The sequence below is a fragment of the Crinia signifera genome, chromosome 19, assembly GCF_055691185.1.
Source record: "Crinia signifera chromosome 19, ASM5569118v1, whole genome shotgun sequence".
Classification (NCBI taxonomy): Eukaryota; Metazoa; Chordata; class Amphibia; order Anura; family Myobatrachidae; genus Crinia; species Crinia signifera.
Window position 1 is genome coordinate 72,488,928 of NC_139226.1, and position 13,396 is coordinate 72,502,323.

The window sequence follows — 13,396 nt, forward strand, 5'->3', positions numbered from 1 at the left end:
TTAGTGCATGCGATGGCCGCGATGCCCCCGATTTTTACACCCGATGCCCACGATCATGATCGTTGTGGCCGTGCTAGGAAACAAGTACCGCCATATTTCCAGCAGTAACCTGTCAATAATGAGATTACTCACGCGGGTGGCCAGACTAACAACAATAGCCTGCAAAAAATGTCTGGAAACCGGTTGATCACTCTGTCCGGTGGTCAAAGCAGTACGGATGGAATAGCGGTGTGCTGCCATGCGCTCCCGCAACGTACGGTCGGTTTTGCCGACATAGCTGAGACCATATATATATATATATATATATATATATATATATATATATATATATATATAAAAAACACAAAATTCCTAGATTTGCGCTAATTTCCCAGTTACACAAATGGTCCCTTATAACACTTAGCCTCCTACTAGTGTGGCTACTACAATCCAATGCCACCACAATAGTGTTATATAGCACCTAGTTTCTTTTTTTGTCTTTCCTTATCTCAAAACATCCATAGACACAATTTCTCAAATATAAAACATTTATTAAAATACACTTTAATACAAAAGTGTTTTCAAAGTAGTTCCTTGTCAGAGGATTTTCTTAAATAGTGGATGTAAACTAAATCCCGACACATTTCGTCTCATTAAGAGACTTCATCAGGGGTGCTTTACATAACTCTACAAAAAGTATAACATATTGGTAAGCATATACAAAAAGGAAAGACATAACAATATGTACAATTTCATTTTGACAGATGATCTATATAAAAGAGGAATAGATGGAAGATTCTTAGATGTTCTTTAAAGGTTTATTTTTATTTGTATAAATTACTATAAATATATAATATAAATTATTTCTAAATGTATAACAAGGACTTTTTCAATCTTTAAACTTGCTATATGATTAGAAAAAATTAGGGCGGGGGGGGGGGAGGAAGAAAAGAGGAGGAGGTTTCAATCTAGAATATCCAATTACTTTTTTGTAAGTAGGATGTATCGTACCTTTATTGATCTGTATAGGAATTTCTCCTTATTTCAACAGTGAATGAATTTCTATATTGATACTACTTTTTATGGCGCAGAATGAATGAACTCTCCACTGGATGTGATCTTACTAACAATAAAGAGACATAAATTCTAACTATTGATATCAAGTTTCCTTATTTTAATTATATATGTATATTTGTTATATTTAATTTCTATTACCTTTAGAACAAGGTTTTTTTAATGATCCATATCCTCTCTTCTTTCAGGTAATAACTGAAGAAATATCTAATAGATTTATAAAGAGTGAAATTTTCCTACTTTTTATTATAAAATAAAATTTTCATTATTTATTAGTAGGCTATATTCCTTATACGTACCAATTAGTTTTGGATTCTGACACTGATTTGATATTAGTACAATCGATAAAGTTCCACATATGTAAAGATCTAAATTTAAACCAGAACTGCAATTCCAATTTTATTCTATAGAGGGAGTAAGTGCATATTATAGTTTTTTCAAATATCTTATAAATGATCTCAATACAATATTATTCTTTTTGGTCTTTTTTTACATACCTCCAATAGTTAAATAATTGTATGATGCTTGGAGATTGAATTCAACTTTCCCAATGAAATAAATAATCCCTAATGGATAACATACAGAATATAGTATTACAATCAAAATCAAAATAGCAGGTACCATTCCCAAAAATAATCAAATATGATCTAAATGGCCTTTATTTACCTGGTTCCACCAGCAGTAGTGTACTCCTCTGTGTCCAATGTGCAAGTGATTTGTGTGTATCCTGGTGTCTATTTATAGGGAGTTACTAGTGACCTCACTTCCTGTGTTTCTATTTTTTTTATATTTATTTATATTCAATATAATTTATATAATTTTCAGTGTCCATATTATTTATTTATTTATACCTACATTTATATAATTTTGTTAAGGAAAAAAGAGTGATCAGAGTGCGCTCAAATCGTAGCACCTAGCACCGATAAACATATAATATGATCCCACAATCATTGATTTTCCGTAGTTAGTTTAAGGTGTTCAACAATAAGATGAAGACTTCATTCAAATAGGTATTCTCTTTATTAATAGAAGCCCTTTTAATAAAGAAAATAGCTGTTTGAACAAAGTTTTCATCTTATTGCTGAACACCTTCAACTGACTATGGAAAATCAATGATTGTGAGATCATATTATATGTTTATTGGTGCTAGGTGGTACGATTTGAGCGCACTCTGGTCACTCTTTTTTTCTTAGCTTCCATTTGTGTCTCTCACTAACAGGAGAGACATTTCAGAGTCGCAGCTTGGTATTTTGTCATTAACACAACACCTGAACCACTCCTTTCTTATATAATTTTGTGCCTTATATTTATCTTTTAGTTATTACATAGGGAAATATTATTTTATATTGTGTCACTGTGTTCTTATTTTTTCATCTATATTCCCTTATTTCGATAGTTTAGTGGTTCTAAACTTTCTTTACTAAATCATGTAAATATTTATATTTTTGGTTCAGGAAAAATAGTAAAAATGCCTTAATAGGCTAGTCTGCATTCCTCCCTCGGACTGGTGGAACGCACCGCCATTATAATAAAATTTCATTAGTTATATAGATGACCCTGATTGGCTATTTAGCTTTCCACCGCATACCTAGTGGAACGCATCTATCTCCACGGGAAGTTCACTCCCTGGCAGCTGCGCATCCCATACTAGCACTATGCGTTCCACCCAATCCACCCGTGGCGGTGCGTTCCACTCGGAGATCGGGTGGAACGCATAGCGCTAATATGGGATGAGCAGTGGCCTGGGAGTGGACTTCCGGCGGAGATAGATGCGTTCCACCGGGTATGCGGTGGAAAGCTTAATAGCCAATCAGGGCCATCTATATAACTAATGAAATTTTATTATAATGGCGGTGCATTCCACCAGTCCGAGGGTGGAACGCAAACTAGCCTATTATGGCATTTTTACTATTTTTCCTGAACCAAAAATATAAATATTTACATGATTTAGTAAAGAAAGGTTAGAACCACTAAACTACCGAAATAGGGGAATATAGATGAAAAAATAAGAACACAGTGACATTGAAATAATATATCACTATGTAATAACTAAAAGATAAATATAAGGCACAAAATTATATAAATGTAGGTATAAATAAAGAAATAAATAATATGGGCACTGAAAATTATATAAATTATATTGAATATAAATAAATAAATATAAAAAAATAGAAACACAGGAAGTGAGGTCACTAGTTACTCCCTATAAATAGAGACACCGGGATACACACAAATCACTTGCACATTGGACACAGAGGAGTACACTGCTGCTGGTGGAACCAGGTAAATAAAGGCCATTTAGATCATATAGGATTATTGTTGGGAATGGTGCCTGCTATTTTTTAATACAATATTCTGTATGTTATCCATTAGGGATTATTTGTTTCTTTGGGAAAGTTGAATTCAATTTCCAAGGATCATACAATTATTTACCTATTGGCGGTATGTAAAATAAGACCAAAAAAAATATTATGGAATTTGGATCATTTATAAGATATTTGAAAAAACTATAATATGCCCTTACTCCCACTATAGAATAAAATCAGAATTGCAGTTCTGGTTTGAATTTGGATCTTTACATATGTGGAACTTTATCGATTGTACTAATATCAAATCAGTATCAGAATCTATCTAATTGGCAATATAGCCTACTAATAAATAATGAAAATTTAATTTTATAATAAAAAGTAGGAAAAATTCACTCTTTATAAATCTATTAGATATTTCTTCAGTTATTAACTGAAAGAAGAGTGGGTATGGATCATTAAAAAAAACTTGTACTAACGGTAATTGAAATTAAATATAACAAATATACATATATAATTAAAATAAGGAAACTTGATATCAATAGTTAAAATTTATGGGTGAGATTTAATAGGATGAGAGATTCAGAAAGTGAGAGATTCAGTAAGAAATCTCCAGTTTTTTTAAAGCAGCAATCATTTACACTGCAATACCAGTTTGATTTTGCAGTGTAAATGATTGCCGCTTTAAAAAAACTGCATATTTCTTACCAAATCTCTCACCCTATTAAATCTCACCCTATGTCTCTTTATTGGTAGTAAGATCACATCCAGTGGAGAGTTCATTCATTCTGCGCCATAAAAAGTAGTATCAATATATAAAATCATTCACTGTTGAAATAAGGAGAAATTCCTATACAGATCATTAAAGGTATGATACATCTTACTTACATAAAAGTAATTGGATATACTAGATTGAAACCTCCTCCTCTCCCCCCCCCCCATCTTTTTTCTAATCATATAGCAAATTTAAAGATTGAAAAAGTCCTCGTTATACAATTAGAAATAATTTATATGATAATAATTTGTAGAAATAAAAATAAACCTTTAAAGAACATCTAAGATTCTTCCATCTGTTCCTCTTTTATTTAGACCATCTGTCAAAATGAAATTGTACATATTGTTATGTCTTTCCTTTTTGTATATGCTTACCAATATGTTCTACTTTTTGTAGATTTATGCAAAGCACCCCTGATGAAGTCTCTTAATTAGATGAAATGCATCTGGATTTTGTTTACATCCACTATTTAAGAAAATCCTTTAACAGGAAATACTTTGAAAAAACTTTCGTTTTAAAGTGTATTTTAATAAATATTTTATGTTTGAGAAATTGTGTCTATGGATGTTTTGAGATAAGGAAAGACAAAAAAAAAGAAACTGTGCGCTATATAACACTATTGGGGTGACTGAAAAGTTGTCTTCAGCTCTGCTTGCTGACTATTTATTACAGCTATTGAAAAAGTCAGAATGCCACACCTCATCACCACATTATTACCCTTCTGTGAGGGCACTGGGCGCAGTTCTGTATTTGCATTGGGAGTGCAGGACCCCCGAAATTATATAGAAATATATATATATATATATATATATATATATATATTTAAAGCTTACATTCTAAAGGGGATATACACAGAAGGTTAGGATGAGAGAAGGCTGGGTTTACTGAAGAAGTGGGTCGAGAGTACCTCTTTAAAGTTTTGAAGGGAGGTGGAGAAACTAGTAGGCAGGGGTACAGAATCCCAGAGATAAGGAGCACAATCGACAAAATCTTGGAGGCGGGAATTGGAGGAATTAACCAGTTGGCAGAAGAGGCAGCATGCATTTGTGGAGCTAAGAGAGAGGGAAGGATGTAAAGAGAGATAAGGTCAGATATGTAGGTGGGAGAGGAATGGAAGATGGCTTTGTAAGGGAGGAGCTTTAATTGAATTCTGAAGGGAAAGGGAAGCCATTGTAGGGTTTGTAAGAGAGGGGAGGTGGACATAGTTAATTTGGAGAGGAAGATGAGCTGGGCAGCAGCAGGGCCGGTGCTAGGGTGTCCAGTGCCTTCCTGGAAAATCTATATTTGCGCCCTCCCTCTCCTAAAGGGACAGAGCAGACAAATAAAGGGTGTGGTATCATAAGGAATGATCATAGCCCGGTTTAATTACACCTTACAGTAGCACAATCTTTACATTACACTGCAGATAGTGCCCTTGATTCATAATACACCTCATAGTAGCATCCCTTGAACACAAAGCCCACAGAAGTAGTGCCCCTTAAACATAATGCCCACATTGGTGCCACTAAAAACACCCACAATATTGCCCCTTATACATAACACCCATTACACATAAAATCCACAGTGGTAATGCACCTTATACACATAATGCCCACAATAGTAGTGACTTATGGTGTGAAGAGAGTAGAAGAGGAATACCCCTCTTTTCATACCCCCACTATCCACGGCTGGTTGGAGTTGAGAATAGAAAGTGTGGCGAGCGCAGCGAGCCACCGAGCCCGAAGCGTGGCGAGCGCAGCGGATACCTTCACAGGTATACGGGTCCCCTCGCGGGCTTCACAGGTGTCCGCTTCCCCTCGCGGGGCTCGCCACGCTTCGGGCTCGGTGGCTCGCTGCGCTCGCCACACTTTCTATTCTCAACTCCACGCCGACGTGGATAGTGGGGGTATGAAAAGGTCGGAGGATGCGTACCGCCGCCTCTAGCGGGCTCGCTGCGCTCGCCACGCTTCGGGTTCACGTTTATAGTGGGGGGTGGTGTGGGGGTGCATTTAACATTGTAAGCACCCATTAGGGTGCTTATACAATGTTTAATCGCATCGCATTGTATGGCATTGTATGCCATATACAATGGCATACAATTTTACAATTGTATGCCATTGTACAATATCGCGTCGCATCACATACCATCGCATGCCTTATGGTAACAGTGAGTTGTGAGAGGAACAAGAGAAAAGTGGCTGCTGTTGGAAAATTATAGATGGGGTACAAGGAAAAAAAGATAGAAGTGAGAAAGCCAGATACTGGGCAGAGAGAGGGTAGGACAGCCATATACTGGGAAGAGAGAGGGGGACAGCCATATGCTGGGCAGAGAGATGTGGGACAGATGTGGAGAGAGACAATAGGGAGAAAGTGGGGGGACATATGCTGGGTAGAGGGGGGCAGTTGCTGGGCAGAGAGAGAAATGTGATCAGCGACAGGGGAAGAGATGATGTGCATGGAGAGGGGGTAGATACTGGGCAGATGTGAACAGATGCTGGGGAGATACTGATAGGGGGGAAAGTTTATGGGCAGGAAGATGGGGTACAGATGATGGGCAGAGATGTATGGGGGGGAATGTGATAGGCAGGGAGAGGGGGCAGATACTGGGAAGGGAGAATGGGACAGATGCTGGGGAGAGATGGGCAGATGCCGGAAATGAGCAGATGCTGGGGTGCGGATGTGGGGAGAGGGTGAAAATGCTGGCAACAGAGGGATTAAGGCCAGATGATGGAGAGGGAGAGGGGGTACAAATGCTAGGCAGAGCGATGGGGAGATATGCTGGGCAGAGAAAGGAGGGGCAGATATTGGGCACGGAGAGGGGGCAGATACTGGGAAGGGAGAATGGGACAGATGCTGGGGAGAGAGGGGCAGATGCCAGAAAGGAGCAGATGCTGGGGTGCAGATGTGGGGAGAGGGGGAAAATGATGGGCACAGAGGGATTGGGGCCAGATGATGGACATTAAGAGGGGGTACAAATGCTAGGCAGAGAGAGGGGGAGATATGCTGGGCAGAGAAAGGAGGGGCAGATATTGGGCAGGGAGTGGGGGGCAGGTACTGGGCAGGGAGAGGGGGGCAAGTACTTGGCAGGGAGAGGGGGAAGGTACTTTGCAGGGAAAGAGGGGGAGATATGCTGGGTAGGGAGTGGGGTGCAGGTACTGGGCAGGTACTGGGGGGCAGGTGCTGGGCAGAGAAAGGAGGGACAGATGGTGTGCAGGGAAAGGGGGCCAGACAGTGGGCTGGGAGATGGGTACTGATACTGGGCAGGGTAGGGGGGCAGATGGTGGGCAGGGAGAGGGGGACCGATGGTAGGCAGGGAGTGGGAGGATAGATGGTCAGCAGGAAGAGAGGGGACAGATGGTGGGCAGGGAGATGGGGACAGACACTGGGCAGGGTAGGGGGACTGATGGTAGGGAGGGAGTGGGAGGACAGATGGTTGGCAGGGAGAGGGGGACAGATAATGGAAAGGCTAGGGGGGACTGATGGTAGGCATAAAGTGGGGGGACAGATGCTGGGCAGGGAGAGGGGGGACAGATGCTGGGCAGGGAGAGGGGGGACAGATGCTGGGAAGAGAGAGGGTGGACAGATGCTGGGCAGAGAAAGTGTGGACAGATCCTGGGCAGGGAGAGGGGGTACAGATGCTGGGCAGGGTATGGGGGGGACATATGGTGGGCAGGGAGAGGAGGACAGACACTGGGCAGGGTGGGGGGCAGATGGTGGGGAGGGAGAGGGGGACAGATGGTGGGGAGGGAGAGGGACAGATGGTGGGCAGGGAGAGGGGGACAGATTCTGGACAGGGAGGGTGTGGTAGAGGTAAAGAGAGAAGCTGCAGGGACAGTGGAGGCAGGGCACACGCTCACAGACAGGTCCATGCTTTGCTGACAGATCCTCCGTATTTCATGTATAAGAGGAGCTCCTCCAATCAAGTTCTCTTCTATTCAGCATGTGCCGAGCTCCTCCAATCACAGCTCGGCACATGCTGGCCCTGATGATGACATGAGGGGGGAAGGGTGCGGCACCGCAGTCACCAATGAGGAAGGTGCAAGAACATTCCATGCTGCTGCTGCTATATTCCAATGTAAGCGCACTCTCTCCCCTCTGCTGCCGGTGCTGCTGCTTGCTCTACACTGTCACTGACAGGCGCAGCAGCAGTTTGCAGTAAGTTACATCACTGCACACAGTGGCAGGGAGAGCGCCTTTACAGCCCAGCGCCTCCCTGCTTTGAAGGCTCTGCTGATGTGACTGATATGAATGTTCAAAGCGCTGAGGAATATGTGTGCGCTATATAAGAAACTGTTAATAAATAAAATAATTGGTGGGGACCAAATTGTTACAGAATGATCTGGCATTCCAGAAAGAGAAGCAGAGGACTGGATTAGAGACAAAAGAGGTGAGAGAAGAGAAGGTGAAGGAGACTGGGGGGGAGAATAGAGATGGAGGCAGTTTGTAAGATGTAGGATTAGGAAGGCAATGAGTGAAGGATGGAGTTAAAGAAAACATGGACATAGTGTGTCGTAGGTTACTAGGTGGAGCCAAAATGCAATTAGGAGTAGTCTGCAAGAAAGAGAGCAGGAAAGTAAGTGACAGTGTTGTAATGGTATAAAAATAAAAGAGGAATACAACTTATCAGGCGCTCGGAGTCTTGAATCCACCAGGATCGCCTCCCTTGAAATTCACATAAAAGTAAAAAATAAATGCATATAATAGTGAAGTATGTTTTTTCACAATAATTTCATTTAATAAAACATCTGATAAAATGACATAAAAAAGGATCCACAATGCAATACACAAAGCACTGTTTAAAGTGCATAAGAATGTCCTGGGTAAGACAGAGGCTGAGACTTAATACTTGAAGGTGACACCTTGAAAAAGCCCTCCTCCGAGGAAGAAACGTGTTGCCGATACTGTATATGAACTGGAGAAATAGACGGAGGACCGGAGAAATGGCAGGACAGGAAGCCCAGCGGATGTATCAGTGTGGGACTGCTCTAAGCTTTTGTGGAACTGTTCGCATATCAGTTCCTTCATATCTGATAATTCTTACCCAGGACTTTATGCACTTTAAACAGTGCTTTGTGTATTGCATTGTGGATACTTTTCTAATGTAATTTTTTCAGACGTTTTATTACATGAAATTATTGTGAAAAAAAAAAACGTACTTCACTATTATATGCATTTATTTTTCACTTTTATGTGAATTTCACAGGTGGGATCCTGGTGGATTCAAGACTCCAAGCGCCTGATAAGTTGTATTCCTCTTTTGTTAGAGCTATTGGCTGCTGGATGCGCGATAGACCTATCTACTAATTTTCATTCTATAGTGTTGTAATGGTATATGCTCAATGACAGTAACTCAGACAGGACTGTCATATGTATGAAAGAAAAATGCATAGGTATAGCTGTGTTATTATCCAGATTTAGCAGCCAGGAATTGCATGTTGTGAAGTTAAAATGAACTCGCTCAAAGTAGTTTGGTTTTCAGAGTTGTGGTAGATTTCTGTCACGGACTGAGAATTTGATGGTATCGTCTGGTGTTCAGGAATTGGAGACTGACCAGCAGATGACGGGTTGAAACAGGCAGGTTTAATGAAGGATTTCATATAAGGGAAAACAATAGCAAGCTCAAATACGTCTTTGAGAAAAAGTCTATGGCAAAAGAAATAAGGAAGTCTTTGCAAACAATTTGGGTTTTCCAGGGGTAGTAGAGAAGAACTGCGATGGAAGCTGGAGATGATGGTTTGAAGGAATAAAGATGACGGTATGTCTGTCCGGAAAGAGGAGTGAAGCTGATGATGACTATAGGATCCTGAAGAAAAGAGCGGAAGGACTTTGGAATACTGGAACTGGTAGAACTGTGAGCTAGACTTGAGACTGGAACTGAACTGGAACTGGAGGGTACTGCAAAGGCCCAAGGAGGCCCAGGAGCTGGATGCGGCCCAATGGGAATGGCCAATCTGCAGAGACTGCGATGAGGTCAGAGGCCAACTGAGATACACTGATAGGCAGGTCAGTGTGAGAGCAAAGGCACTAGTATAGTCAGGAAGGGTGTGCACGGCTCAGAAGACTTTTTGTACTGACACAGAACAGCCTAGGCAGATCCCCTATATAGGTAGAGGGCGGCTGCCTCAGGCTGACTGGTGGAGGAGAGACCCTAACCTGGCCAACACACTGTTTGCCCTCAAACAAGATGGTGACGCAAGCCTCCCGATGCCGCCAGCCCATACAGCATACTGCTGCGTCTCCGGATCCCTCCAGCACTGCTCAGAAGCCATCCAGAGCCCGCAACCGCCTGTCCGCCCCTGGAGGCAGCTGGACACATGCCAGCCGTCGGCGGACACAGACGGGTGCGTACAGTGCCTGCCGTGTCCCGCCGCCGTGGCATGTGACAGATTTCTGTCCTTTAGTTTCACTTTGGTGAAATGCTGGTATAACGCTGCCGTTATGTTTCAATTCTGCCACACTTTAAAAATAATATGCACTTTGAATAGAATATGCATATAAATTTTATATGCATACACATATTACATGTACACAGATACACCAGAGGCGTAGCTACCGTAAGGCAGCCACCGCGGCTGCTTGGGGGAGCAAGTGCCAGCGAGGCACCCGGGCACTCTGGTCAGATCCCCCCTTACCCCTCCGCATGCCAATGCCACCGCATTCAGTCCGGCACCGCAGATAGCCTCCGGGCTCCGTCTCCTGCAGTAATGAAAAATGACACGACAAAATGGCTGCCCCCTAATAGCAGACAGTTTTTACGGATGCTAGAGGAGGCCGCCGCCTCCTCTAACATCCCTAAAAAAACTGTCTGCTGTACGGGGGCAGCCATTTTGTCGTGTCATTTTTCATTACTGCAGGAGACGGAGCCCGGAGGCTATCTGCGGTGCCGGACTGAATGCGGTGGCATTGGCATGCGGAGGGGTAAGGGGGGATCTGACCAGAGTGCCCGGGTGCCTCGCTGGCGCTTGCTCCCCCAAGCAGCCGCGGTGGCTGCCTTACGGTAGCTACCCCAAGATTTTGCATGAAATTTTCCGCTCAAAGTTGCATTGGTGTGCATTCGCAACTGGCAGCAAGTTAGCATGAAATTGACAAGAACTAGGCGGGGAGGTCAAAGTTGCTTGGCAAAGCTCATTTCTATTTATTGGGAATGTCATGGGCATCTTTTGGGTATATATTAAATGCTGTTATGTCTTTAGAGTGTCACATAGGAATCAGATTCCTTTTCAGATGGGTAATTTATACCAAGCCTGGGCTGATGCAAAATCAGATGCTGGATGCATGGATGCTAATACACAGATACAAACACAGTTTATAGGAGGGGTGTAAATTTGTAAATAGCAATAAAAATGGACTTTGATTGGCGGTGGCAATTTCCTCTTAGGCATGTGCGTAGCACTTGTTGGCAGAGGTCACTTGGCTTCACAAACAATTTCCACTGTACTATACATATGCCATCTTGAATAGAGTGGGACATTACACTTGTAATCTGTCCTACTGTACATAAGTAAAAATAAAAATGTCATAGCTAGAGGCTTTTTTCAATTATTCTTTGAAATGCGCAAACTCAAATGAGGACTTTTAGCCAATCAATAAAAATAATAAAATTAGGCAATGGGGGTGAGGAGAGGGATGCCATTACTGTTTAGCCTAGGGGCACTCTAATAAATTCATCCCTGGGTTCTGGTGGTAATAATTCCTAATAAAATAGAAGAAACGTGTTCAACTTACCGAGCATTAACTGGCGTGCTTGGGTTAAAAAACTCATGAGTAACATGAGTGGCATACCACGAAACCGCTATTAACGTTAACAGACCTGAAGAGACAGATTTGCAAGAAAGATCAGATGTGTATGTGAGAGGTCAACACATAATACAAAGTGTAAACAGTAGATACTCGCCTACTTTTTAAAACTAGTTTCAGAGAGATCATAATTGGCAGTAGGGGCATTTCATGCTTTGCCCAAAGAGTGTGTCTAGCTACACATATGGGTACATAGGTACTTAAATACTTAGTGCAAGATATTTCTATACAACATTACTAGCAATATTTTGGGAAATTTTGTAAGCATTGATAATCTGCAAAAATCAAAAATCAATTTCTTGTATGCATACTTCTTTTGAAGGATGAAATGTCTATTGTGCATTTAATTTGATATCACTATATATATATATATATATATATATATATATATATATATATATATATATATATATATAGCAAACAGAGCATAGAGGACACTCACCAGTAATAAAGGCAGTTTATTCCAGCATCGCAACATTGTTGCAAACGTGCAAGACAGTGGGCCAAGGGCCGACGTTTCGATCTGACTCCAGACCTTTTTAAAGGCCCCCACTCTCTCCTCATAAAGTTCATAACCTCCCAAACACCATGTGACCCTTAAATGCCTCCAGGGCTGATAACGCCAGCCCCCTTCTATGGTCTCTCAAAAAACCTGGACAGCCAGCTCTAAATAGTACACTCACAATCGCCTCCAAGACCTGCATATCAGCCACATAAAATCTATAGCCCGGTGCCACCTCTTACCTAACACGGCGATCCAGCCATATGAATGTGCCCCATCACTAGCCGGCATTCTGATCCCCGGGTGGACATGCATCATCCGACACCCATAATTACCTCACTTCCATCCCTTGGAACGCACAACCCGGAAGTGTGTGTTCCACTGTGGACTTCTCTAACGCTTAACATGAGGCAGCCTTTACACCAGGCTGTTTAAACACCAAAAAGATGGCCGATTAACCCGGCAAATGCTGGACATCAAATCCCCGGGCAGTCTATTTAATTTGAACTGTCTATTGAACACCAAAAAGATGGCCGAATAACCCGGCAAATGCCGGACATCAAATCCCCAGGCTGTATATCTAATTTGGAACAGCATCCAAGAGATCACATGGTGCAACACCCTAAAGCAACATTCATAAATGACATTTTTACATATTAAACGAAATATATATAGGGGTAATTGGAGTGCGCTATAACAAGTACCACCTAGCCAATTAGCATAGTTAGTCCATTAAACCGATAAGATGTAGACTCCAGTCAAACAAATGATTCTTTATTCATAAAATAAATAATTCTTTATTCATAAAATAAAGAATCATTTGTTTGACTGGAGTCTACATCTTTTATGGAAAGAGGACAAAATAACCTTTTATGCTAATTGGCTAGGTGGTACTTGTTATAGCGCACACTCCGATAACCCCCATTTGTATTTGTTTACACCCCAGAAGCACACATCACCGCTTTGCCACACCCAACGTGTTTC

The 13,396-nt window shown here is 41.7% G+C and overlaps 1 protein-coding gene across 1 annotated transcript in view; it reads right to left on the reverse strand.

Moving 5' to 3' along the window:
- CLDN19 (claudin 19) overlaps window positions 1-13,396 on the reverse strand; it is a 71,706-nt gene that overhangs the window by 18,319 nt on the left and 39,991 nt on the right. Inside the window, exon 3 of the mRNA XM_083162778.1 lies at window positions 11,839-11,923. Within this exon, the coding sequence (XP_083018904.1) occupies window positions 11,839-11,923 (85 nt within the window). The remainder of the gene's footprint in view (window positions 1-11,838; window positions 11,924-13,396) is intronic.